This window comes from Heterocephalus glaber, unplaced genomic scaffold (genome assembly GCF_053883595.1).
Source record: "Heterocephalus glaber isolate CG9 unplaced genomic scaffold, H.glaber_assembly_v1.0 deba00000937, whole genome shotgun sequence".
Lineage (NCBI taxonomy): Eukaryota > Metazoa > Chordata > Mammalia > Rodentia > Bathyergidae > Heterocephalus > Heterocephalus glaber.
This window is the reverse complement of record NW_028258173.1, coordinates 522,600-550,151: the sequence shown is the minus strand read 5'-3', so window position 1 is coordinate 550,151 and position 27,552 is coordinate 522,600. Positions and strand designations below refer to the sequence as shown.

Genomic DNA, 27,552 nt, shown 5'->3' with positions numbered 1-27,552 from the left:
ATTTGCATTATATAGTGATTCCATTCATTGTGGGGAACTGTACACGCACATGACACATCTCAATTCTTTTATTCCCCTCCCTTCCACCCCACAAAGTATGAGAAGTTACACCAATAAGTTTCAAACCTTTAAATTACGTAGATTTTTTTTCTTTTTTTGTGTCTTGTGTTCGGACTACTGAATATACAGTAGAACATTTGCTAATTGAGACAGTTTGAGAAAGGATAAGTTGGGAATATAGAATATTAAAAACATGCTGGGGATGGTGGTGTGCACACCTGTAATCCCAGCACGTGGGAGGCTGAGGCAGGAGGATCACCACAAGTTCAAGGCCACAAAGTGAGACCCTGTCTCCGTAAATAAATAGATAAATAAATGAAGGAAGAAATATGTGCTTGTGATATTTTAATTCATTAAGTAACCAGGAATAACTACAGAATTTCCTCAAGGCTTTGTTGATGAGTAAATGATTCTTTAAACAGTGTGCTGCCGAATCGTAACCCTATAATTTAGCAGTGTGGGTGGGAGGAGTGGTAGCTTTTGAATTTATTGAAGGGAAAAAACTTTTAGGCGCAACTCTACCAACCAGATCCTCAGTAATTATTTCCCTTAAATGGCTCCAGCTGGGCCGAGGATTTAGCTCAGTGGCACCGTTGCCTGCCTTGCAAGCGCAGGGTCCTGAGTTTGATCTCTGGTACCAAAAAAAAAAGCCTTTCCACTTCACAGTCTCTCGCTCTTGCTGTCTGTCTCGCTGCTTGAACATACAATCTTGCCCCTACCTCCTCAGCAGCTAGGATTACAGGATGACCAGCACATCTGGTTTGTATGCTGTTTCTTTTCAGAAAAGCACAAAAGCTGCCAAAACAGAGCCCTTGTGAGTGCTGCAGCTGCGTGCTTTGCATAGGATGCAGGGCTGGACCCGGTGCTTCTCTGAGCCCAGGCAGGCACCAGTCCCCCGGACTCTCCCCTCTCAGGCCCTCAGTGGCACCCACGACTGCCTCCTGGATTTAGCTTTAGGATTTTATAGGATCTGCCTGTGGCATAAAGTTTTGGTTAACCTGCAAAGGAAATTTTAGGATTAAATGAACAACTATCAGGAAAAATGGCATATTTCTTTCTTTTGATTACATTTTTCTGCCAAAATGATTTCTTAAGGTTTTATAATTTTTTATATGTTTGTTGTGACTATGAAAAGTTTGAAAAGTCTGAGCTCTCAGCCTCCGAACGGACCAGAGGTGGCTTGGGGCCATGTTTTGTACTCACCCTCAGCCCTGTTCTTCTGGAAGTATGCCTACACCTTGGCATGTTTACAAGAAACTTATAAATTCCATTAATTCTGGAGGCCAAAGAGGAGGATTGCAAGTTCAAGGCTAGCAACTTAGTGAGGCCTTGTCTCAAATCAAAATAAAAAGGGCTAGGGTTGTAGCTTAGTGGTAGAGTGCTTGTGTAGCACACATGAAGCCTGGGATTCAATCCCAAGTACCAAAAAAAAAAAAAGGAAGAAAGAAAAGCCTGGCGTGGTGGCATACGCTGTAATCCCAGCGCTAGGGAGGCTGAGGCAGGAGGATCACGGAGAGTTTAAGGCCGGCCTGGGCTACACAGCGAGACTGTCTTAGAGACAGAGGAAGGACACCTACAAGTTTCATAACAGGTCTTTCCTGTGCACAGTTACACGGTAGAGTGCATTGCTGGGAGATGCTGAGGGACAGACCCAGCCTGAGGACGCACGGTCAGGTTAGAGGGCTGGATGAGCTCAGGGTGACCAGAGCGCAGGCATCGGGCTCATGACTGGGTCTTGGATAGCAGCCTGTTAGGAGCAGCTCAGCCGAGAGGGCTTGCTCAGTGACAGATCTCTTCATCTTCAGCGTGGAAGTACAACAACCTACTTTTTCTCTGGAAAGTCTGTACTAATTTCTAGATTACTGGAGTCTGCAGTTTTGGTTTTAATACACAGGAACAGAATGACATAACCCTGGGCTTGACGGCATTATGCAGGTCTTAAATGACGTTGGAAATGGGTACTGTTTCTGCTGGGTCTCCAGTAAATGTCTCATCACCTCCTCTGTTTTCTGGAGTCTCGTTGGCCAGAAAATTGCAGGTGACTGCTTGCCCTGGTTTGTCATGAAGGGTGACTGGCTTGGTGAGAGCCTGTTACAGTGAAGTGGGGTTCTGCTACCTCTGCCGCAGAGAAGGCAGCAGCTCCCTGATCCCGAGAACTTCTGTGGGACGGTGGCAGCAGAGCAGCGACACCTGTGGCTCATGGTCCTGCTCTTTCCTCCAGATAGAAAGCCTCGTTCCCTGCAATGACATCCCCTTTTTCTGCAGTCCCCTTATGCTCACCATCTGTTCCTTCTGATAACATGCAGATTAAATTACTCCACATGGGTCAGCCTGGGTGGTCTCCTTCCAGGGCTACCTGGGCCCCGCTGTTGGCAGCACTGTGGGGCTGGGCCTGTCCGTGCCATTGGGCAACCCTTATCCAGAGTGCTTGGGACCAGCACAGTTTGCGGTTTTATTTTCTCATAGTTTAGAATCTTTGCATACACCTAACAAGATACCTGGGGGAAGGAGCCAAGTCCAGACCCCGAGTCCTTTGGTGTTTCGCACACACCCAGTCCACACAGCCAGAGGGTAGTTTCCTATGGCGCGACACTTTGCTTCGCCAGTCCTGTGACCACAGCTTGGCCCCAGGCCCAACTTGTGGTGTCATCTTGGCACTCACAGAGGTTCGGGACATTTTAGATTGGGGAAGTCTTCGGGGTGCACCACCTCTCCAGGTAGACAGGTCCGGGCCTCGTTGCCCAGGCGCACTGGGCACCAGGAGGACTCACATCTGTTTTCTGGAGGAGCTGAAGGAAAGGTTGGTTGATCATCAGGTCCACCTGGTGGGACAATGCCCATACAGGTGCCTCGGATACTGAAACACTTGGATCTCCACAGATCCGAGTATTTAAAGAATTTCGTGAAGGGCCCGGGGATTTAGCTCAGTGGTTTCACCACCTGCTGTGCAAGCGCAAGGACCTGAGTTTGATCCCCGGTACCCAAAAAAAAAAAGAATTGCATGAAGCAGACAGCCAAGTGTTCCCTTTGAGCTACTGGCGACAAACCTCAGGTGTGTCGGGTCTGAGGCCTTCATCATGGCCTGTCTCCCATTACTACCGGGCAGTCCCGAGAACGCTGTAGAGTACATTTGGCATGTGCTTGTTTTCTTAGCTGCTGTTGACAATTCAGAATTTCAGCTGTGGCTAACAGTCCTGTTAGAAGGGGAATGTAGAAATGATTTTTAGGTAGCCACAAATTTTATTACCACTTTAAGACTTTGTTGGGCTGGGGATTTAGCTCAGTGGTTCCACCGCCTGCCTTGCAAGTGCAAGGACCCGAGTTCGATCCCCGCTACCAAAAAAAAAAGACTTTTAGTTTTAAAACTTACTCTTGAGTGTCAATGCAGGAAATGTTGGTATTTATCTATAATTTTTAACCAGTTCTGGCCTCAGTGGTATGGCCCGAGTCAGGCCACGGTGAGGAGTTTTCTTAAACCCTTGCCAAACCTGAAGCTGGGCTTTGGGGCTGGAAAGACTCATGGGCTAGGAGTTGAGAGAGACTTTATTCACATGCCTTATGCAGTTCCTGGGATTGGAGTGCTCGCTTCGGCGGCACACGAAAACCTACTTGGACATTCTTCGCGGATACAGAGCCCTGTATCTATTCCTGGAAGGTGGTACCAGTGAATATTCTCAGCGTTCGCTGGTTTACCAAATGCTCCATACTACAGTAGAGTGACTTTCCTGAAATGGCATGGCAGACTCAACACGCCGATTGTCTGTGAAATGCACTACGTGAAAGGAGTGGCTCAGGGTTCTGCACAGCTGGCAGTGAGGTCCCCGCTGTCCCAGAGGCCTTGGTTCCTGCTGTGGGAGGTGGGAGTCGGGAGTCGGAGACCCTCGCCCTGCCCCACACCCCACGCGGCCGCGGCCGCGGGGCTCCCGGGGTGGGGTAACTGTCTTCCCCGAGATTCAGCTCACCCTCCGAGTCCTCCTGGGGCTCTGGGCGCTGAACATGGAGGTTTCTGCTTTGCAGGGCACTAAAACTAGCGCACAGTTTTGTTTCTCAGCAAAGAATTATATGAATTCTACGTATTTTTTTATGTTTCATAGAATTCAATTCGCCACAATCTCTCTCTGAATCGTTATTTCATCAAAGTACCGCGTTCGCAGGAAGAACCAGGCAAAGGCTCCTTCTGGAGGATAGACCCTGCCTCTGAGAGCAAGTTGATAGAGCAGGCTTTTAGGAAAAGACGGCCGAGGGGCGTGCCTTGCTTTAGAACCCCTCTGGGACCGCTCTCTTCTAGGTAAGGACAAGGGAGCCACAGGCCTCCCTCACCTGTGGTCAAAGCCGCAGCTTCCTTCCTCAGTCGAAGGAGCCGCCAAGAGTGCGAGTGCCTGATTGTCGGGATGGGGATTTGGAAACGGTCGGGTGCCGCCGTGGTGCCTGCTGCTCCTTGAACTCAGGCGATCTGGTCGGCCACTTAAGGCAGCCGCAGGAAGGGCTCCTCTCCCTGGCATGTGAACCCTTCTTTACAGCTGGCTTTTAGCTGCTTAAACTCCAGGTTGTTAATTTGCCTTAGTCTAAAATCACACCTCGTTAGCTTCACTAATTGTTTTTTTAAAAAAAAGATGAGCGCGAGCCCCTGCGAGCTCGCCACTGCCCGCTGTCCACGGCACAGGAGCTGCCGAGAGGAGCAGAGCCCGGCCGGCCCCTGGGGGTCCCTGTCCCCCCCGGTGCGCCCCTGTGGGCCCCAGGTGACCGGGGAGCCGGCGAGCGAGCGGGGCCGCCCTCTGCAGTGAGCGTGCTGGGCAGCGGGCCCTCCGAGCGCCTCCGGTGAAACCGCCGCCTTCTCTTGGGACACAGGAGCGCCCCCGCCTCTCCCAACCACGCAGGCGTGCTCTCCGCTCACTCCAGCGGCGCCCAGACCCCCGAGAGCCTGTCCCGGGAAGGCTCCCCGGCCCCCCTGGAGCCCGAACCCGGCGCCGCCCAGCCCAAGCTCGCCGTCATCCAGGAGGCGCGGTTTGCCCAGAGCGCGCCAGGTGAGACGCGCACGCGCACGCGCACGCGGGCCGGGCTGCGGGTCCCAGAGGCCGCGCCTGCGCTCTGCGTAGTTACGCGGTGGGTCGGGAATTCTAGCAGCACTGTCGTCCGTTTTTAAAGCCAGTGAATGTGTTTTAGATGGCACTGGATGTAGATCCCCCAAATCATGTAGAATTTATCTGTTTTCCAGTTAGTCGCTTCATCATTCAAAACTCATGAAAATCATCCCACCCTCTCAGAAAATCTATAAATTACCCAAATTAGACACTGATTAGAAACAAAAATGTCTCCGTTGAATGACCAGGTGAACACTTCACAGTTTATCTACATATAATTAGAATGAAAATGTGATTCCTGGGGAAATACAAACTGGGCAATGCGGAGATGTGCCGAGCACTCTCTGCGGCTGGGACTCCTGCCCTCCCGGCCTCGTGGTGCCCCTTCTGTTCGCGTCCTGGCCCGGCCCGGAAGGGCCAGAGCTGGTGACAACCTGGAGCCTCGGGCGCTTTCTGCCCCACGCCCCAGCGTGAAGATGTTGGTCTCCAGTACGGTCGGGTCGGCGGTCATGGATTGACTTCCAGGAAAAAATGCAAACAGCCAAGCTTGCGTCTTAGCAGTTAGATACAGGAATTAAACGCCCCTATTAAGCTACTACAGGTTTCTCTCATTGTCAGTAACTTAAAGGTGAAACAGGCCACAGCCTGTATTTTCGATTAAACACGCGCATTGTCAGCAAGTGCTCAGCGTGTACAGCGCATGAGCTTCAGCCCTGTCCCCGTCTCCCCAGGGTCACCTCTGTCCAGTCAGCCTGTCCTCATCACTGTGCAGCGGCCGCTACCCCCAGCCGTGAAGCCCGTCACCTACGCCGTGGCCACCTCCACCTCCCAGCCACCTGTCGTGCAGACAGTCCACGTTGTCCACCAGATACCAGCCGTGTCAGTCACCAGCGTGGCTGGACTGGCCCCGGCAAACACATACACGGTTGCAGGACAGGCTGTGGTCACTCAGACAGCAGTGCTGGCCCCTCCTAAGGCAGAGCCACATGAGAATGGGGACCACAGAGAGGTGAAAGGTGAGCATGTGAGGGTACGCCAGAGGGGCGGCGGGCCGGGAACAGAGGCCAAGGAGCCGGCACAGGCAGCCACAGGACCCTTCTTTCTGACCGTTCTCCACTTGCTGTTTTTTTTTTTTTTGGTACCGGGAATTGAACTTGGGTCCTTGCACTTTCGAGCCAGGGGCGGAACCACTGAGCTGAATCCCCAGTCTTCCACTTGCCTTTTTTTTTTTTTTTTTTTTTTTCTCGGTACCGGGGATTAAACCCAGGACCTTGCGCTTGTAAGGCAGGGGCGATGCCTCTGAGCTAAATCCCCGGCCCTCCATTTGTTTTTAAAGACATTTTATAGCAGGTCTAGAGCCATCTGATTTTTAAAGTTTAAACTGGTGAGATTTTTATCAGCTCTCCCAAAATACTAGCTGGTGTCATCTCTTTTCATTTCAGTGAAAGTAGAACCTGTTCCTGCGATCAGCCACGCCACGCTGGGCACTGCCAACCGGGTGATCCAGACGTCACAGGCCACCCCTGTCCAAACGGTCACCATAGTGCAGCAGGCACCGCTGGGCCAACACCAGCTTCCAATCAAAACCGTCACGCAGAATGGGACTCACGTGGTGCCGGGCCCCGCTGTGGTGCACAGCCAGGTGAACAACGGTATGTGGTGCCGTTGTGGCCCCCCCAGGGCCGGGCCCTGTGCCTGTGCTCTGTGCAAGGAGCCACTCAGGGCTCTGGCTCTGACTCGGGCCTGGTGCTGTCTGGAAGTGTTTGTCTAAGCTGTAGGAAAGGCAGTCTACTGCAAGAGAACGAGCAGCTTCTAGGGGACCTGGCTGCCGTGGGACTCCCTTTGGGGCCCTTTGTAGATGTGCAGGTGCAGCAGAATGGCCTCCAGTCAGGTACCATTGCTCTCCGCATGGCGCCCAGTACTGGAAGTTTCTGACAGTGGAGGAGGAAAGAGTGCTGTCTCATGCTCTGAGCTCCAGATGCCCTTTGGAGACGCCACCAGTATTCTACAGTTAGAGACCCACAGAGGGGTCAGAACCCCAGCCAGGGCCTGCCCGGTACAGCGTGCTGGGGAGTCCTGGCTGTCATTGAGCCCACTCAGGAGTGCAGGGTCCTCAGGCTCACGCTGTACAAGGTGAGTCAGGGTTGGGAGGTGGCTTCGTGGCAGAGCACTCACCTCGCATTAGCATGTGCAAGGCCACTGGCTCGGACCCCAGCACTGCACTTGAAACCAAAGGTGTTTACACTTTTGGGGTGCCTGCCACCTTGTGTGGGTAACACAGTGACCCATGCCAGTGCCTGCCAGGCTTTAAGCATTGCAGTCAGAAGCCCCCAGCCACAGCAGGACTTCTGAGTCCGCAGGTCAGAAAGGTTGGTGACATTTTGGCACATCTTCTGCATATGCACTGACGGGCGACAGCAACATCTGTTTACACCACTCACTGGTTCAGCTCACCGCCCTGCCCCACCCCAGGCATCAGAGCCTTTCCTAGGGAAAACGGATACCCTGAGTGTTGAGGTGATGGCCCACGTGCCCCACCTGTGGCCGGTGGCAGGACTCCCGCTGTTGGGAATGTCCTCATGCTCATGCCCTGCGTCCCCTCAGCTTCTAGAGCTGCTCATGCCTGGTGCTTGCTGCTGAGCAGCTCCAAGGGTGTGCATGGCCTGCAGTGACGCACCTGGTGGCCCTGCTGCAGGCAGCTGGGAGGTGACTGGGGTCTCTGCTGCCCAGCTCTTCAACAGGCACCCTGGAGATGCCAAGACTTGAAGTGCGCCTGTTGCTCGGGGGGCCGCAGAGCCTGGCATGCCTGCCCCTCCGTGTGTTTGGACTGGGCAGGGGTGGCAGGGCCAGCTGTTGTTTCTCATGCGCTCAGCATCTGCCAGCTCCCTGGGCCAGCTCCAGGCCTCCATGTCCGCCCCCAGGTCCTTCACATGTTTAAGTTCGTAAAGTTTTCCATTATAAACAAAAGCAAAGGATTTAACTTTTCACTGTTGATGTTTCAAAGTCTCAGCATGCACCCTGGACGTGGCACAGCCTGCTGGCCTGTGGCCGGGACAGTGGGCAGAGCTGGCTGGCTCTCCTGGTGTTGGGCCTCTCCTACTGGAGTCCTGGACGCACCCCAAGGTCTCTGTCTTGTCCTGCGTGCCCTCTTCCCCTTCACTCACGTCCTTGTGTGCTCTGTGCCTGCTAGGTGATGTGTTAAGATCAGAGCCCCTCAGCTTCATGACCCACCCAAACCTAACACGGACCCGTGGGGCAGGGCCTGGGGACCTCGGGTGTGGGGTGTGCTGTGTCCGAGCCTGTGCCCACATTCCAGGCTGCTCCGTTTGTGGGTTCTTCCCCAGAAGGAGCTGATGCAGACCCAGGGGGGACTGAGGCATCCCGGAAACTGCGGTGCCTGTGAGGACGGCCGGGCACAGTGTGCTGGTGACAGAGCCCCCAGCTCTGCAGCAGGCTCCAGGGAACTGTGTGTCTGCGTGAGAAGTCGGCAGCCAGCAGGGCTGGGGGAGTGCTTCAGCTGGGTCGGAGAGTGCCAGGCAGATTTCTTTCCTTCCTGGGACCTCGGTCCTTTCTCCTGTTCTTGCCACAGACTGGCGAGGCCCGCCTGGCTTTGGAACGCAGTCTGCTTTCCTCACCGCTTACTGATTTAAGTGTGGCCCTCATCTAAGCAGCAGCTGCACAGAAAGCCCGGGAGCAGTTCTGACAGTGTGGGCCAGGCCAGCCAGGCTGACTGCAGCCTCCCCTACCCCCAGAGGTGGGAGCTGGGCCTTGGGAGTCGCGGTGGGCAGGCCAGAGGGCGCCTTCCTCCTGTGCTCTGCAGGCTGGGCCAGCCTGGGCGGCACAGGACCCCAGCAGCCCTGTGCCCTGCTTGTGATGAGCCTCACTCTGCAGGCTTCGAGCGGCCCGGGGAGGGCCTGGGGACAGCCGCCCTGTCTGTCTGGACTGTGGCTGAGCTCTGGGGAACAGCAGTGCAAAAGAGCTTGCTTTCCAGAGCTACAAAAAGGTGCGGTCATTAACAAAAACCCCTGCTCTGAGGTGTCGTTGGTCCGCTGCAGCTCCAGTCCCCATGGCGGCCCAGACCCTGCTGCCCTTGCCCCCGGGTTGTCCCAGGGTCCTCGTCAGGTGGCCTGGGGGTGGAGCGGTCACCATGGCACTCTCGGGCGGGGTCTGACTCGCCGTCTCTCTCTGCAGCAGCAAGCCCTCTGCACATGTTGGCCACCCACGCGTCGGCCTCGGCTTCCCTGCCCATGAAGAGACAGAACGGTGACCAGGCCGAGCAGCCGGAGCCGAAGCGGATCAAGACGGAAGGTGAGAGCATCGTCATCGCCCTGAGCGTGGACGCCCCGGCAGCTGTGCGGGAGTAGGGGTGCAGAGCCAGCGGCCAGGAGAGCTTTCCTTACACATCAACCTGTGGTGCCGAAGGAGACATCGCCTCTGGCCGACGCCGGACAGCTCCTGGGGGGCAAAGACCCTGCGGTGGGACTGTGAGCACTCAGCACATGCAGCACTGAAACACCCGGGCGGCCCTGCAGCTCCTCCTCACACTTGGACACCAGCACGGCCTCCTGGCTCCCTGCAGGGAGCTTGCGGGGTGCTGCCTGCGGGCTCCACTGTCCACCCAAAGCGAGCGCCGGGTCCATCCCATCCCGGAGGGCCGAGCTGCACCACGACTGCGGCTGGGCACCCTCGGGGACAGGGCCGGGCCACCCTGCCACCCCCACCGGACCCTTCCTGCGGCTGGGACACAAGACAGTATTCTGTTGTTCACATGTGGAATTAGAATATTTTGAGGTGTACTTTCTTTACAAAACAGTGGGGTCTTTGGCATTTCACATCACTCCATTTCTGCTCTGGAAAGTCGAGAATCACAGGGCCCCCGTCTGGGCTCGCCTGGGTTTGCAGCAGCTTAGGGTTAGGGTTATGCTGTCTTCCTGTGGCAGGCTCAGGTGGCATCGGGCACGCTCCCCCGACACCAACACCGACTTCAAGGACGGTGCAGGGCTGACGGGACCGTGCCCCAGGCCCTGCCCGAGCACTGGCTGGCTCTTGGTGTGTGTGTGTGTGGACTTTGACCCTGGCATCATTTCCCAGCCTTCGTGACGCGCGCGTAAGTGCTGTGTGCGCACAGCAGGACCCTGTCAGAGGGAGACGTAGTCCTGGATCACGCACCCTTTCAGGAAGAGTGCAGACCCTCCGAGGTGCGTGTGGCCCTTGCTCCCCGCCGTTGTGACCTCGAGCACGCCCCCAGGGCGCCTGGAGGTCTCCCCAACCTTCCAGAACTGAGTCCAACACTTAGGCCGACTTCTCTCCGCCGAGGACATCGGGAGGCATCGAGCAGGCAGAGCGCCAGGCCCACCGGGCCTCACACAAGCTCCGCGCCTCTCCGGGCACAGCCGCGCACACAGGGCTGCAGCCTTATTGTGAATTTTTTAATGTCATCATCATAGTGTTATTTATTTAAATGTAGTTGCTTTGGTATTTAATTTTTTTTAAAGAGAGGAAAAAAGCCCTGTATTTTCCTGATGGAATGAAATGGCTCAGAATGGTATATTTAGGCAATTTAAAAACATTTCTTATTTACATAAAGACCAAATATGATGAATCTGTTCTAAGTATTGTGTCACCGTCTTGAGCTGTCGCCATGTACTGCAGATGATGGGTGTGAGTCACGAGGTCACTGGAACTCAGCCGTGTGCAAATAAAGTGAGACATCTGTGAGTGAGCCGTGTGTGTGACCTCGCACGCAGCCCCTCGGGGCCCCGTGGCCCCCAGACACCTCGGGACACCTTCGCCTCTCCCAAGGAAGGCCTGCCAGCTGCAGAATGGCCTGGACCTGGGCAGCTCCGCGGCCGCTGCCAGGCACCCAGGGGGTGCAGCGTCCTGAGTCGCCTCTGGGGCATCGAGTGCAGCGTCCAGTGGGGCCTGGCAGGTCCTCAGCCCAGCTGTCTGCTCACTGGGCTCACTCACGAGTGCTGCGTTCTGCTGGGGTCTCCAGTCTAAGGGTGGGAGGAGGAGCCTTCGCTCCAAGGCGGCAGTCTCAGCCTGGGCCCGCCTGAAGAGTGAGCTCCCTGCCTCAGCTTTGGCACACGGGAATTTAACGCTGTCACTGAGCGGACAGAAACGGAACCCTGGATTAGCAAGCAGCTGCGCCCAGGTTTTCCTCCGCGACTTCGAGGCGCTGTGAAAATGTCACGTGGTTCTGAGTCCCTGGGAGCCTGCTGCTCACTGGCCTGGCGCCTTGGGGAGATTGGCCTCTCGGGCGCAGGCCGGTCGCAGGCTGTGGCAGCTGTCCAGGGTGGCTCCCCGGTGTCTTTCTGAACTTCGAGCTCCCTCAGGGACTAGGAACGTTAACGTCAGCATCTCTGCCCGCACCTGTGAGAACAGAAGGAAGACCAGCCGTGCGAGAGCCGTGCGCCTCAGTGCTCTTCCTTTGGCCATGCTGACAGCTGTGCCCGCACTGGGAGCGCCATTTTGGCACCCGAGGCCACCGTGAAGCCCAGGCTTCTGATGTTGCGCGTGGAGGGTGATTTGTGTGCAGAGATGTGAAATTTTTAAAAAGTACCAAGTTCCTGAAATTCAATAAAATATTTTTATTAATTTTAATTAATGCGGAGTGTCACTGTCGCCGTGGTAAGCTTGCGCATTCCCACCTCACCTGTCTGCACTCAGGCACACACTCCAGGCGCGCCCTGTCTGCTGTGTTTGTGACGAGCTGGAGGTGTGGAGGTACAGCTGTTGCTGCCTCTTCTGCAGACGCCCTCCAGCCCGAGGGCCAAGGTCACTGCACCCCACTGAGATGGGGCAAGGGAGGTCCCCAAAATGCCACAGGGGCCCTGGGCACTGTTGTCCAGGCCAGGCTCGGGGTGGAGTCCTGCACTCAGGTGAGAGCCAGAGGAGCAGCCCCCGAGCAAGTGGCAGGCTCCTACCCCGCATCCGAGGCCTCTCGGGGACCAGGGGCACTCTTGGTGACCATGTGGACGAAGCCTGCAGCCCCATCCTCGCTCACCTGGGCTCTGGACGGGCTGGACCGCTGCCCTGCTTGTGGCTCCGGCCTGCGCTCAGCCCTGGACCTGGGCAGCTGCTGCTGCTGCGGGGGTCCAGGACCTCTGGCCTCCACTGGCTAAACAGCTGCCCACATGCAGAGACCTCCTGGGTCTGCAGAGTGGCTTGTAATCCCCGGAAGCTGGAAGCCTGGCACAGTGGTGTCTGGCACCTCCTGGGTTGCTCGGCACTGCCTGGACACAGGTAGGGATAAAGGTCCAGGATGTCCTGGAGAGGCCCCTCAGCACAGGCTGCTGCAGGCGACACTGACCACCCTGAAGGGCCTCTACTCTTACGGGAGCTGGGAACCCGGCACTGCAGTCCCAGGAAAGGGCAGTTCCCATCGCTGCTCCTGATTTCCTCTTCCCAGGCCAAGCTGGACAGTTGGAGCACCAGGCATGCGTGGGGTGTGGGGGACTGGACCCAAGCCTCCTACCAGACGGGAGATGGGGTGAGGAGGCAGTTAGAGAAAGTGCCTCTGAGCCATGCATGGTGCCACACCCGTGCAGCGGAGCATGCAGGCAGCAGTGACCTGAGGGAGCCCAGACGCCCTGGAGTCGCAGGCCGTGCAGCAGGAAAAGCCCTCAGTGCTCCCCAGGGAGCGCGACTGACAGCCCGGGCAGCTGAGCAGAAGTGCAGTCCGCCCCACGTTGTACTCCTGACGAGCATCACGTGGTTACAACCGAGCTGGGAAAGGAGAGGAAAGCACTCTGGGAATGGATGGGTTACAGACCCTGAGCGGAAGGAGGGCCCTCAGGTGGTAGAGCAGTGTTTGGAAGCAGTCACACCAGGGCTCAGGCACAAGTGTCCACACGTGTGCTGCTGGACTGGGCAGGGCGCTGACATCAAACATTTTACAAGACTTTTTTTTTTTTTGGTACCGGAGATCGAACTCAGGACCTTGTGCTTGCGAGGCAGGCAGTGGAACCACTGAGCTAAATCCCCGGCCCAAACATTTTAAAGAAGTTCCTTCAATACTTTATTAAAGACTAAGATTCATAAGCAGGGCGCTGTGAAATCCAGCCAGAATAAACTCAAAGTTCTGTTGAGGTCAGGTGTGCCAGTGCACACCCATAGCCCCTGCACCCTGTGAGGCTGAGGCAGGAGGGGTCACAAATTTGAGTGCAGCCTGGACAATTTACTGAGAACCTGTCTCAAAAAAATATTGTGGGGTGGGGGTGGGGGACACATAGATTTAGCTCAGTGCGCACCTGCCTCACAAGTGCAAGGTCCTGAGTTCGATTCCTAGTACCAAAAAAATTTTTTTTCAGGCACTTGGGTTCAATCCCCAGTATCACAAATAAACAAAATTATTTTTAAAATATGGAGAAACTTTTCAATAATTGTGTGAAATGTAAGTGGTCTCGACACACTGAAGATATTGTCAGGTTGAACTTTTTTGAAAAAGGCCCAACTTGCTGCCTGACAAGTAACGAGATGGTTAGAAGTGAGGGCGGCAGGTGTGTCTCAGTCTCATCCAGAGCTGAGCTGAGGGACAGAGTTACAGGGTAGAGAAGGACATCACAGCCCGGACTGCCGGTGCTCCTCTGTAATTGCAGCACTCTGGAGGCTGAGGCAGGAGGACACTGACTTCGAGGCTCAGCCCGGGCAACTGAAGGAGTTCAAGGTCAGGCTGGACCTTACAGCAAGACCTTGTGTCAGAAAATCAGCTGTCCGGGTGCCCAGGCATCTCCAACAACCCTGGCTCCACCCCAGCCCCAGGAGGGAGCAGAGGGAGGGACAACAGCCCTGAGGGGAGCCAAGTCCATGCGCCCACCGTTGCGCCTGTGCCCTTCGGCGGACTGACGCGCAGCCCTCGGTGACAGAATGGGCTCTGACTGGAGGAGGAATGAGGAGCCACGCGGGGCTTCTTAAATCTCCAAATGCTTGGAAATTAGACGACACATTTCAAAATCATCCATGAATCAGAGGGAGTCTGAACAAGGAACAGGCTAAATCTAGAATAATCAATAATACTGGAAAAAAACATAAAATTGAGGTAATAAAATCAATGAAATTGCCCAGGGATTTAGCTCAGTGGTTCCACTACCTGCCTTGCAACCACAGGTCCTGAGCTCGATCCCTGGTACCAAAAAAAAACAAACAGGGCCGGGGATTTAGCTCAGTGGTTCTGGCGCCTGCCTAGCAAGCGCAAGGTCCCAAGTTTGATCCCAAGTACCCCCCCCCCCAAAAACAAACAAACAAAAGTCAATGAAATTAAAGTTGATTCTTTGAAAAACAATGTCTAGCCAGAATGACCAAGGGAAGAAGCCACACAACCACCATCAGGAATGAGGCAAACCCCAGTGTTCTAAGGCAGGTATGGGAACGCGCACCTGTAATCTTGGCATTCTGGGAGGCGGAGGCAAGAGGATTGCCATGAATTCAAAGCCAACCTGAACTACAGAGTGAGACCCTGTCTCAAACAACAAACAAACAAACAAAATCCCATTGTTCCAATCAGCCTGTTGGGCCTGCTGGTGAGGAGACCAGGCAGCTCGTTGGGAGGGCCCAGCTGGGCTGTGGAAGGCAGGCCTCGCAGTGTGGTGGAGCTGAGGCTGCAGGGGACAGAAGGCCGAGGGGGACCCACCTGCATGTGACAAAGGGGGGCTGTGCCTCGGTGCAGCGGGGCCAGGTCTCCCTCATTGTGGCTGGGCCACAGTGGAGGAAGCCGTGGACCGCACCCTGAGATGGGGGCTGCAGGAAAAATTGCCCTGGGCTGGACAAGCCCGCGGGACAGGTGGATTCAGAGGCGGAAGGCCGCGGGCTCATTTGTTAAAGAGACAGTCTGTGGCCCGGCCCCTCCCAGCAAGCTTGGGAGCCGGGAATGGGCTGGGGCTCGGGACATGGTGCCACCCCTGTCGCCTACCCGTGGCCATGGGCAGTGCCTCGTGCTCCTGGGTGGGTAATGGACCTGGGGTTGGGCCAGGGGCTGTCGCAGAGCCATGTCGCCCCGAGCCACCCGCCCAGGAGCTCTCCCGGTGGCGTGGCTCACGGGATTTGATTGATGACTGATGTTGGATTTTTGAGGCAGGGTCCACTATGGAACCCAGGCTGGCCTCAAACTTGGAATGATCCTCCTGCCTCCGCAGGTGTGCATCACCACTGGGCCCGCACCATGCTCCCCAGAGCAGGTGGCTCACACCGGCGACCACTGGGACGCGGAGGCCTCCTCTGCGCTTCTCAGCCTGCCGGCCACACCAGCTTCGGCAGCCTGGGCAAGAGTTTCTGGATCAAGAACTTGTTGCGGGTCGGCAGCGCCCCAGCCCACCAGCCCGTGCCCCTCAAGCTGTGCCCAGGGCCAGGCTGGGCTGCCCTACCGTGCGCACTGGGCCCTCCAAGTGTTCAGCCCTCGGCCGCGTTCCAGGACCCGGACTGCACCTTCCAGACCCTTCCTTCCGGGTGCCGCCTTCTCAGCACCCTGCATCCCCACTGCCTCTGCTGACACACGGAGGGGCATTCTAAGGAGAGCTATGTTTTCGGAGGACCAGAGAAAGGCTCTGGAAAAGATGTTTCAGAAGCAGAAATGCATCAGCCAAACAGACGGAAAGACCCTTGCCATCAACTTGAGACTAAAGGAATCAGGTGAAAATTTGGTTTCAGAACAGAAGGATGAAGAGGCAGAATTCCGAAGAAAAGGAAGTGGCCAGGTCCGAAGAGAGAATGTGAAGTTCTGGCTCGCCCTGCCACGTGGCTGGACATGATGCTGTGACCAAGCCAGACACAAAAGCGCAAATGCTGCATAGTCCCATTTGTGTGAGGCGTGGGGTCCACAGCGACGAGACACAGGTCACTAGAGCGGAGCAGAGGGAGAGTGTGAATTAGGTCTGTTTAGCAGTGCTGGGGATTGAACCCACAGCCTCCACACTCAACTACATCCCCAGTTCTCCTCATACTTTATTTTTATTTTGAATTAGGGTCTCACCAAGTTGCCCAGACTGGGCTTAAACTTGTGACCCTTCTGCCTCAGCCTCCAGAGTGCTGGATTACAGGCATAGACCTCACCGCTTGAATTAGTGTTTAGTGGGCAAGATGTTTCATTCAGAGATGTGCGGAGTCCTGGAGACGGACAGTCCAATGCCACTGCACCATGCACTTCTGGGTTATGGAAAAGCCAGGCTTCGTGTACATATTTTTGTTTTGTTTTGGGTACCAGGGATTGAGCTCTGGACCTTGCCCTTGCAAGGCAGACGTGGAGCCACTGAACTAAATTCCGGCCCTGGTTTCACGTGTATTTAACACAAACCCACTACAAAGGACTTGCATGGACATTTATTTCCCTAAAGACATTTGAACAGCCAGCAGCTTGACACAAGGAGGTGCTCCATGCGCTGGTCATTAAGGATGGACACAGTGAGACCACAGTGCGACCTCACTTCACCGATGTTGTGCCTTTGAGTCTGTCGCAAGACCCCACCTCTCCAGTTCACTGGGCAGGAGAAGTTCCTGCCCCCGTGGCCCAGTCTCCAGCTCTATGGCCCTGGCCTGTAGTATTTTTGAAGACCCTTAGGCAATCTCAGTCCTGGCATACCAGGAAGAACAACTGATTAGCACGATCGATTACCCCCCTTGGCTAAAGTGGTACAATCAGCAATAACAATAGCATCAAACACAGCCTAGAGAATGCAACTCTGGTAACTATTAATTTGTCATTTTTATCTGTATTTGTGGTTATATATGTTGTACCCAGTGAGAAAGAACCAACCAGAGACCGATATTAAATCCACACAGGAGTTCATTACCGGCCAGCCGGGACTGAGCCGAGCATCGGACTCGAGCCTCGACTGGGGGTTGACAAACATGTTTTATACACCTCTGAGGCTAACAGTTTCTAGGCCCCCCATGGGATAGAACTAGCAAAGCAAGCAAAAGGTACAGAAGCAGAAAGTCCTGCTGTTAGAACATTTGTTAAACAATAGTTGATTAATTGTTATTTCCAAAGAGACTTTCTAAGGGGAGGAGGTTTTTAAGCTTCCTCCTTCTGAGTTCATCTAAAGGGCAGGCAGGTGGGTCAAGCAGCAATATGGAGTCTGTCTTGCTAACAAGGGTCCTTCAATATAATAAAATCTAAAACAAACCAGAAAATTATATGCAATAAATAAGCACTTAATATGGTGATTTTACCCTTGGGGAGAAGATTTAAAAGGGGTTGGGGGGGGGGAATAGAGAAATAGAAGAAGAAGCAAGGCTGGAGGACAAAGGAAGATCATACAAACTCTGGAAAACTGAAGAAGACAGGAGGTAGAGAGAAGGAAGAAATATAAACAAGAACAGAACAACAAAAAAACCCGGAGAGCGGGGGATTTAGCTCAGTGGCACTGTGCCTGCCTTGCCAGCACAAGGTCCTGAGTTCAATCCCCAGTACCAACAAACAAAACAAAAACTAGAAATTGTGTTTACAATCATAAAAACAAGAACAATCAGGGCTGGGGATTTAGCTCAGTGGTTCCACTGCCTGCCTCGAAAGCGGAAGGTCCCTAGTTTGATCCTCGGTACCAAAACAAAACAAAACAAGAACAACAACCAGAAAAGAGGAAGAAAATAAAGGAAAAGAAAAAAACAGTCCAATTCAAGGCATGTCTCTGCTGTCACTCTTAGACAGTGTTGGCAGAGTCCAGATCTGAGTTGATTAATCCCAGCAAGTCAGCTGTAGCTTAACAGTGGGATACTGGATAGTCCTAGCAAGCCTGCACCTTTAGTTCCACTGAAGTTCAGGCCAGTTTCTGGCTGTGAGGCTGGAACCGGATTCCTTGAGCCTACAACACTTTGTGTGCCTCCTGCGGGCTTGAACTCAGCACCTGCACTGAGACACCAGGACCACCAGATGGGGTCGGCCTGCAGCTGTTCTGAGTTCCGGGCTCAGTGGGCCCCTCTCCAGGATGGCTGCCCGCCAACTGCCCTCTCCTGGGGGACGTCTGAACGCCAATAACTCAACAGCCAGTGCAGTCCTCTGTGTCCACTGCTCCATTCCACTGGGGTGCTTCTCTGTGCAGGCCTCTGGGGTTGTCGGCAGTCACCTTGTATCTGCAATTTTTGAGCTCCCCTTCCACCTTGTGAGTCCGGGCTCAGGGAGAAAATGCCACTTGCTGCCTCCTCCTTTTTGCTGAAGTCGCTCTCCTCACTCTCCCCGTGGCCTTCAATTCTCACTTGAGATTCTTCCTGGGTCCCAGGGACCCATTTCTCTCCTCCTCCTCCTCCCCACACTGCTGTATTCCACTGTCAGGACACCAAATCTCAGAGAGGCGCAACTTACTGACTTTGCGACCCTGCCTCAAAGGGAGGGGAGGGTATTGCTTTGTAGTAGAGCGTCCCTGGATTCAATCCTCAGTACCAGAAATTTAAAATAAAGGGCAGGGCGCTGGAAATCGGGCTGTCTCCCCTAGCCTTCACGGGGAGCAGAGACGAAGGAAGTGCTGACTTTGTGGACTCCCAGGGCTGTCGCAAGGTCAGTGTCTGCCCGGACCCTGGAGCGGCCTCTGCACCAGCCCTTGAGAGGCTCTGCTCACACGAGGAAGAGGCCTCACAGCTCACGGCAGACGCGGACAGGAAGGAGAATCCGTGACCGGAAGTCGGAGGGCGGGGCTGCCTTGGACACAGCCCCCAAACAGTCCCTGCAGTAACTGCCTAGTGCAAGCCTGCTTCCCCCTGCTAAACCTGGTGCCTAGGGCCTGGGGGTGTAGCTCAGGGCAGAGTGCTTACCTAGCACGGGTGAGATCCTGGGTTCAAATCCCAAGACTGGAGGAAAGAATCTAGTGTATACCTCCATTTTGGTGGATGCTGCATACAGGAGTTTTAAAACTGATGCCAAAAAGCCAAGTGTGGTGGCACACACCTATGATCTCAGCACTGTAGGAGGCCAAAGCAGGACTGCAGTTTGCGCCTAGCTCGGGATGCCTTTGACACCCTGGGAAGGGGGACGGAAGAGAACGAGCAGGAGAGGCTGGGATGGACGCACTACCCCGGAAATGAGCCCGGGTCTTAGACACAGACTCTGGAGTTACGAACTCAATTTGTTCCCGAGGGCCGGCTGTAACTCATGTTGGTCAACCTAAGGCGCTCAGCTCCTCCCACAGCCTTCAGTCTCTCTTCGATACACACGCGGGTCTCAGTGTCCTTACAGAGACATCGGCCCAGGATTCCTCAGTTAACCCCACAGGAGAGGATGCTGTCATGTTCCTTCCAGAACTCTTTTTGGGTTAAATCTGTATCTGAGACCATCTGGAAACACCAGCGACAGCATTTGGGTCGTAACTCAAGGCATTGGTCGTAAGTTAAAACTAAAATTCCAGTCAAACCCATGTTGTTCATATGTCAGTCCGGTCGTAACTCAAAGGTCCACGGATTTTTCTCTCCAAAAATCGCAATGGGGCTTATTTTCAGAGGCTCTCTTATTTTTTCATGCACAGTGATCTACATTTATTCACTTATTTGTGTACAAAACCTACGTTTATTCAAATGCAGTCATCTGCTGGAGCACTGTCACCTCTCTCCACACCCCGAATTCCGATCGCTTCTCAGCCTTTTGGCTAAGATTGAGTGCAGACCCCAAATTCTGGCCTGACTCTGTAGCGACTCCATTTCCCGTGGAGCCACTGGCCCGGGCCCTCCTGTGCAGCCACGGGGCTCTCTTCCTGTCCACGCAGCCTGCTCGCAGTGGACCTGCCCTGCAGCTGCCAGTGATTTCATCCCATGAGTTCTTCACCCGTCACAACCTCCTGCAGGCTGGCTTCCCAAAGTTCCCATTAATCAGCGTGAACTGAAGACGTGCGGGACAGGAGGGGCGACAAAAATAGTGATGATAGCGGGCTGGGGATTTAGCTCCCTAGTGTGCTCCACCTGCCTCACAAGCACAAGGTCCTGAGTTAGACCCCCTGTACCAAAAAAAAAAAATGTTGGGCCACTCAAAAACGATGAAAACCAAGGTCCCGGGAGCAGCTTGGAGCCCTGCCTTCATCCAGTGCTCCACTTAGCCGCTCCGGTGCCTTCAAGGGCCAATTCCACGCCACCCCCCACCTTATGGCTCTTCTGCTACCTGGTCCCTCACTACAGAAGCACAGGGAATTATACTTCATATAGTTAAATGTGATAGATTACAGAATTAATTTATATTTTTTTTGTACCGGGGATCGAACTCAGGACCTTGTGCTTGTGAGGCAGGTGCCGGAACCACTGAGCTAAATCCCCAGCCCAAATGTGATAGATTAATAACTACCACAAATTGTCATTTTCTAAGCTGCGCTTGATGCTATGGTATTGCTGACTGTAACATTTGGCCTAACATGTTGTGATTGATCTAATCAGTTTTCCTTTCTGGTATAATGAAAATAAAATAGCCTCAGAGTCATTAGAGCCTCAAAACCTAAACACAAGCCATATCTGGAAGACACCTGAAAAGCAATCATTCCACAAGGGTTTTAAACACAAGCAACAAAGATACCTGCATTAAGCAATTTTGAAATATCAACCTAGGAATTAAACCAAGGACAGTACCAAAAACAAAAATGAGAAGACACTTAAGCAAGACACAAACGCAGGCTTCCACGCAACAAAAAGGAAATTCTGGGGGAAATGAGATGGAAAAGTCTGATAATCAACCACCTGGACATCCTGAACTGATAGCACAGGAAGTAACAAAACAGATACATGAGGCTCTAGAAAAATTCAAAGCAGAAATAATCTCCCAAATAAATACAGAGATGGTGAGCAGAGTGAAAGACATGATTACAGGCTCTAGAGCAGAAACAGGTAAGAAAATAGATGAGATCAGAAACATGCTGGAAGCCATGAATGCCCAGCATAAGAAAGAAATGGAAACCATGAAACAGATTCAAACAGATATTCAGGAGATTAAAAACTCCATTGAAAGCATGCAGAGCAGACTAAGAGAATCTCAAGACAGAATATCTGATATAGAAGACAGGATCGCAGTTAAGGACCATGAAAAGAGAGATTTCTTAAAGATAGTAAGGGACCATGAGAAATCAATCCAACAGCTGCTAGATGATGCAAAGAAGAATAACATAGGACTGATAGGAGTCCACGAAAAAACAGGAGAAAGCACAATTGACATAAAAAAAACTGTTCACAGAAGTAATAGTAGAAAACTTCCCAGACAGAGGTGGAGAATTGGACATACAGATAAGTGAGGCATATAGAACTCCAGCCAGCCACGATCAAAAAAAATCTACACCTAGGCATATAATAGTCAAGATCCCAGAAACCCAACAGAAGAACAAAATTCTACAGGCAGTTAGAGAAAAGAAACAAGTCACCTACAAAGGAAAGCCCATCAGAATCATGGCAGATGTCTCAACACAAACCCTCAAATCAAGGAGAGCCTGGAGTGAAGTATTTCAAGCCCTAACAGAAAATAACTTCCAACCTAGACTGTTGTATCTGGCAAAATTATCTTTCAAGATTGATGGGGAAATTAGATACTTTCATGAAAAAGAACACCTGAGAAATTTCATGAATACCAAACCAGCACGCCAAACAATTTTATGTAATATTCTAGAAAAAGTCAAGGTCACAACTCCATGAGGCCCAACAGAGAGAAGACACCACGCAAGGTAAGGCACTAAAGGGAAAGGGGGAAAAATAAGAAAAGAGCCAACAATAAAACATCATGGCAAGAATGAGTCAATATCTCTCAATTATAACTATCAATGTTAATGGCCTCAATTCACCAATCAAAAGAAACAGACTGACAGAATGGATTAAGAAGCAAACCCCAACAATATGCTGTATACAAGAAACACACCTAACTCAAAAGGAAATCCATAGACTGAAAGTAAAAGGATGGAAAACAGTTCTCCACGTGACAGGATCCCAGAAAAAAGCAGGCGTAGCAATCTTATTTGTAGACAAAGTAGATTTCAAACCAAAACTAATTAAGAGAGACAAAGTTGGTCACTGCATCCTTGTGAAGGGAACACTCCAAGAGGAAGAGATGACAGTCCTAAATACATATGCACCAAATACGAATGCCCCCCAACTATACAAAACAAATATAAATGGACATGAAAAACCAAATAAACACTAACACAATTGTAGTGGGGGACCTCAACACCCCTCTATCACAAATAGACAGATCATCTAGGAAAAAAATTAAGAATGAAATTCTAGAACTGAACCAAGCTATTGAACAAATGGACTTAAAAGATGTTTATAGAGTGTTCCACCCAACAAATACACATCAGAATACACATTCTTTTCAGCTGCACACGGGTCATTCTCCAAAATAGATCACATGCTAGCTCATAGGGCAAATCTAAGTAATATGTAAAAGAATTGAAGTTATCCCCTGTATATTATCAGACCAAAGTGCAATAAAATTGGAGATCAATAACATAAGAAACCACAGAACACCCACAAACACATGGAAATTGAATAACACTCTCCTGAGCAACCAATGGGTCACAGAGGAAATTAAAGAAGAAATTAGACAGTTTCTACAAGTAAATGATAATGCCAGTACAACATACAGGAATCTGTGGGACACAATGAAAGCAGTTCTATGAGGGAAATTCATAGCAGTGAATGCCCATATTAGGACAACAGAGAACTCAGTTAAATACCCTAATGCAGAACCTCAAGCTCCTAGAAAAAGAAGAGCATAACAAACCCAAAGCTCGTACAAGAAAGGAAATTATAAAGATCCAAGCAGAAATCAATGCAATAGAGACTAAGAGAACGATACAAAAAAAATCAATGAATCAAAGAGCTGGTTTTTTAAAAGAATAAATAAAATTGATAAACCTTTAGCTAACCTTATCAAAGAAAAAAGAAAAGGCTCAAATCCATGCAATTAAGAATGAAAAAGGTGGGCCAGGGATTTAGCTCAGTGGTTCCGGCGCCTGCCTTGCAAGTGCAAGGTCCTAAGTTCGATCCTCGGTACCAAAAAAAAAAAAAAAAAAGAATGAAAAAGGTGAAGCTACAACAGACCCAGCAGAAATCCAGAGGATCATCAATACCTACTTTGAGAACCTGTATTCTAATAAAATGGAAAACACAGAAGAAATAGACAGATTCCTATATACATACAAATTGCCAAAGTTAAATGAAGGAGATATAGAAATTCTAAACACCCCAATAACAATGAGTGAAACTGAAAATGAAAAACTGAAAAACTTACCAACTGAAAAATTTACCAACAAAGAAAAGCCCAGGTCCTGATGGGTTCACTGCTGAATTCTACAAGATGTTTAAAGAAGAACTATCGCCATTACTCTTTAAACTCATCAAGGAAATTGAAAGGGAAGCAAGGCTTCCAAATTCTTTCCTGGAAGCAAGTGTGACTTTGATTCCAAAACCAGGGAAAGACCCAACCCAAAAAGAGAACTACAGGCCCATCTCCCTAATGAACATAGATGCAAAAATCCTCAACAAGATACTGGCAAACAGAATACAGAGGGTCATCAAGAAGATCATACACCCTGACCAAGTCAGATTTATCCCAGGGATGCAAGGATGCTTCAACATCCGTAAATCAATAAATGTAATACACTATATTAACAGAGTCAAGGACAAAAACCATATGATCATCTCAATAGATGCAGAAAAGGCATTTGACAAAATCCAACACCCATTCATGATAAAAAAACCCCACAGAAAATTGGAATAGAAGGTCTTTATCTCAACCTGATTAAGGCTATCTATGAAAAACCAACAGCCAACATCATACTAAATGGTCAAAAATTTAAAACTTTCATGCTCAAATCAGGAACAAGACAAGGATGCCCACAATCATCACTCCTGTTCAATATTGTTCTGGAAACATTAGCCACAGCAATTAGACAAGAGAAAGAAATAAAAGGAATAAAGATAGGAAAGGAAGTAGTGAAACTGTCATTATTTGCTGATGATATGATACTTTACACAGAAGACCCAAAAAACTCGGTCAAAAGCCTTCTAGACCTAATTGACAGATTCAGTAGAGTAGCTAGATATAAGGTCAACACTCAAAAGACAACAGCCTTCTTATATGCAAATAGCAGACCCACTGAGAGAGAAATTTGGGAAATAATTCCTTTTACAATAGCATCTAAAAAAATGAAATATCTAGGAATCAACCTAACAAAGGAAGCAAAAGACCTCTACACTGAAAACTACAGCACTCTGAAGAAGGAGATAAAAGAAGATATAAGAAAATGGAAAGACATCCCTTGTTCCTGGATAGGAAGAATCAATATAGTGAAAATGGCCATACTTCCAATACTACTATATAGATTTAATGCAATACTGATTGAAATTCCAACAATATACTTCACAGAACTAGAGAAAACAATCCAAAAATTCATTTGGAAGCAGAAGAAACCTAGAATAGCAAAAGCAATTCTGGGCAACAGAGACATGGCTGGGGGTATCACAATCCCCAATTTGAAACTATACTACAAAGCTACTGTGATAAAAACAGCATGGTACTGCCAAAGAAACAGACCCGAGGATCAGTGGAATAGATTAGAAGATGCAGAAACAACTCTAGACATACTCAGTCACCTCATCTTTGACAGAGGAGCCAATAGCCCTCAATGGAGAAAAGAGAGCCCGTTCAATAAATGGTGTTGGAAAAACTGGATTTCAACCTGCCAAAGATTAAAACTAGAGCCATATCTATCACCGTGCACTAAACTAAGATCGAAGTGGATTAAAGAGCTAAATATCAAGACAGAAACAGTAAACTTGCTGGAAGATAAGTTAGGTAGAACTCTCAATGACATTGGCATAGGAAAAGACTTTATGAACAAAACTTCAGTAGCACAGGGACTAGCACAAAGAATCAACAACTGAGATCTCATCTTATTAAAAAGCTTCTGCATTGCAAGAGAAACTACCAACAGAGCTAAGAGACAACCTACAATATGGGAAGAAATTTTTAGCAGCTGTACCCCAAAGGACTATCTAGAATATATAAAGAATTGAAAAAAATCAGACTCCCCCAAATTCAAAGACCCAATTCAAAAATGGGCATGCAAAATGAACAGACATTTCTCAAAGAAGTAAAAACAGCAAATAAATATATGAAAAAATGTTCAACATCACTGGTCATTGGAGACATGTAGATGAAAACAAAACTGAGATTCCACCTCACCCCACAAAGAATGGCTGTTATCAAGAAATCAACCAATAACAAATGCTGGTGGGGGTGTGGAGAGAAAGGAACCCTTCTCCATTGTTGGTGGGAGTGCAGACTGGTGCAACCACTGTGGAAATCAGTATGGAGATACCTCAAAGAACTAGGACTACAGGTCCCATTTGACCCAGCTATTCCCCTCCTGGGTATCTTCCCCAAAGAAATACCACAGTGATATATGTGCACCTATGTTTATAGCGGCACAATTTGTAATAGCTAAAGCTTGGAAACAGCCCAAGTGCCTATCGACTGGAAACTGGATAAAGATGTGGATTTTTTATAAAATGGAGTACTACTCAGCCATAAAGAATGAGAAACTAGAGTCATTTACAGCTAAATGGATGCATATTGAGGCCGTACTCTTAAGTGAAATAAATAGGACACACATGTGTAAATACCAAATAGTATCTCTAGTGTGAGAAACTGAAAGTGTAAATAAGGATAAAAATGATAAAAATGAATAACTGATAATTTGAAATAGGAAAAGGTCCAACGGTGGAGGGGTGGCAGGAGGGGAAGGGGAAAGGGAAGAAAGGAAAGGAAAAATTATGAGAAAGAAAAAAAAAAAAAGGAAACGAAATCTATGTAAATAGGGAAGGGTGGTGGGGGTGAAGGGCGCACAGGTAATGGGGAAAAAATAAGAACCAAGATACATCATGTTCAGGTACAAACACCCAATGATAAATGGAAATGTATTTGTATACCTAAAATGTACCAATTAATATATAAATAAATTTTAAAAAACAAAAACAACAACAAAAAAACGATGAAAACCTGCAGGCACCAAAATTCAGAACATCTTTATTTCACACGAGTGCATTAAGTATGTGCATTATGACACATGATGTATTGAGTTATGAAGATTCACATTAGACACGACCACATCCACTGGTTATGGAGAGCCCGGGTTATTTGGGTGCTGTGTCTCTGGTTGGTCCCTCGGCAGTAAGTCTCGAGTTCATCTGTTCACAAAGGCATTTATCTCTTGCCCAGAGGTGCCTGCTTGGGTATTTACGAATGCTTAGGTATAATTTATGTTATCATTCAAGTATTATTTATATTTAATTCTATATTGATTTATACCACATACATCTTGTTATGTTGCAACAGATTAAACGCATCCATCTGGTCAACAATCTTAGCTGGAGCTTATTTTGGGGCAGGGTTTAGGAGCATCTGGAAGTCACTCAGGGCTTATTTTTCAGGTAGGTCTTAGTTTTGGGTAAATACGGTAGCTCACTGTGAAAACCCTGGGTTTAATCTCCAGTAGCACACATGAATAAACAAAAGACTGAATAGATGGGTGAATAAAATAAACATCAAAAGTACAAAATTACTCACCTGAAATCCAAGATACAAAACTGTGACAATAATGGTTAATATAAGGGCCGAAGGAATAAAGATACACTGCTCTTGGTAAAAAAAAAACAAAAAAAAAAACTATATCTATCTATCTATTTTTTTTTTTTTGGTACCGAGGATTGATATATCTATATATCTATATATGGGACAGAAAGAGGGCTAGTGTCACTGGTCATCACTTGCTGCTATTTTGCTTGCTTGCCGCTTGCTGCCTTCTACCTGCTCTGCTTTGCCACCTGCCTTGGAGCCAGCCAACTATGAACTGAAACCGCTACAAACTGAGACAAAATACATCTTTCCTCCCTTAAAAAAAAAAAAGTGTGACAGGGATGAGAAAATAAATTGCAAATCAGTGTCTTTTACATACATGCCCACAAAAAACAAAAGAAAAACCCAACCCTCTGGTATTATTAGCAAGCAAACCCAGCAACATTCAGGAATAATACACCATGACCAAGTGGGCTTTCTCTCAGAACAGCAGTCGGCTGAAGATTAAAAAATCAGTGTGGTGTGGTGCAGCATCTGCCTGGCAAGTCCGAGTTCGATTCCCAGTAGCAAAATCAATGTGGCTCCCAGTTTCCACATTGACAGAAAAGATGACATGACCGCCTCTTCGATGCAGATCAGCCGAGTGACAGGATGAGCTGCCCGCCCACAGCGGCCTGGGCCCGAGAATGACTCCTGCTCCAGCAGCCTGGCCTCGGGGGCTCTAGCCGCCTCAATGTCCTGAATTGATTCCGACATTTCCCTTCCGTGGTCATTTTGAGTTTACGGAAGAGGTAGAAGTCACAAGGGGCCAGTCCTGGTGAGTAAGCCGGATGAGGGCACCGTGTTTCTGCAAGCCTGCTTTTCGGCGGAGTGGCACTGGGCAGCGGC

At 50.3% G+C, this 27,552-nt stretch overlaps 1 protein-coding gene and 1 pseudogene across 7 annotated transcripts in view; both read left to right on the top strand.

Moving 5' to 3' along the window:
• Positions 1-11,744, top strand: part of Foxk2 (forkhead box K2) — a 43,774-nt gene extending 32,030 nt beyond the window's left edge. For 2 of the 6 annotated variants that reach the window (XM_087208248.1, XM_087208247.1), the window contains exons 5-10: positions 4,155-4,348; positions 4,909-5,084; positions 5,873-6,157; positions 6,584-6,793; positions 8,146-8,264; positions 8,486-8,977. In XM_087208248.1, coding sequence (XP_087064374.1) covers positions 4,155-4,348; positions 4,909-5,084; positions 5,873-6,157; positions 6,584-6,793; positions 8,146-8,264; positions 8,486-8,791 — 1,290 coding nt within the window. In that variant the 3' untranslated portion in view covers positions 8,792-8,977. Of the gene's footprint in view, positions 1-4,154; positions 4,349-4,908; positions 5,085-5,872; positions 6,158-6,583; positions 6,794-8,145; positions 8,265-8,485; positions 8,982-9,332 lie in introns of those variants that run through there. The other 4 variants (XM_087208244.1, XM_087208243.1, XM_087208246.1 and 1 more) reach the window with 4 other exon arrangements.
• Positions 11,745-11,871: 127 nt separating this feature from the next.
• LOC147828725 (homeobox protein DBX2 pseudogene) lies at positions 11,872-25,748 on the top strand (annotated as a pseudogene). The gene has a single exon (XR_015450162.1). The product of XR_015450162.1 is annotated as a homeobox protein DBX2 pseudogene (transcript).
• Positions 25,749-27,552: the final 1,804 nt, after the last annotated feature.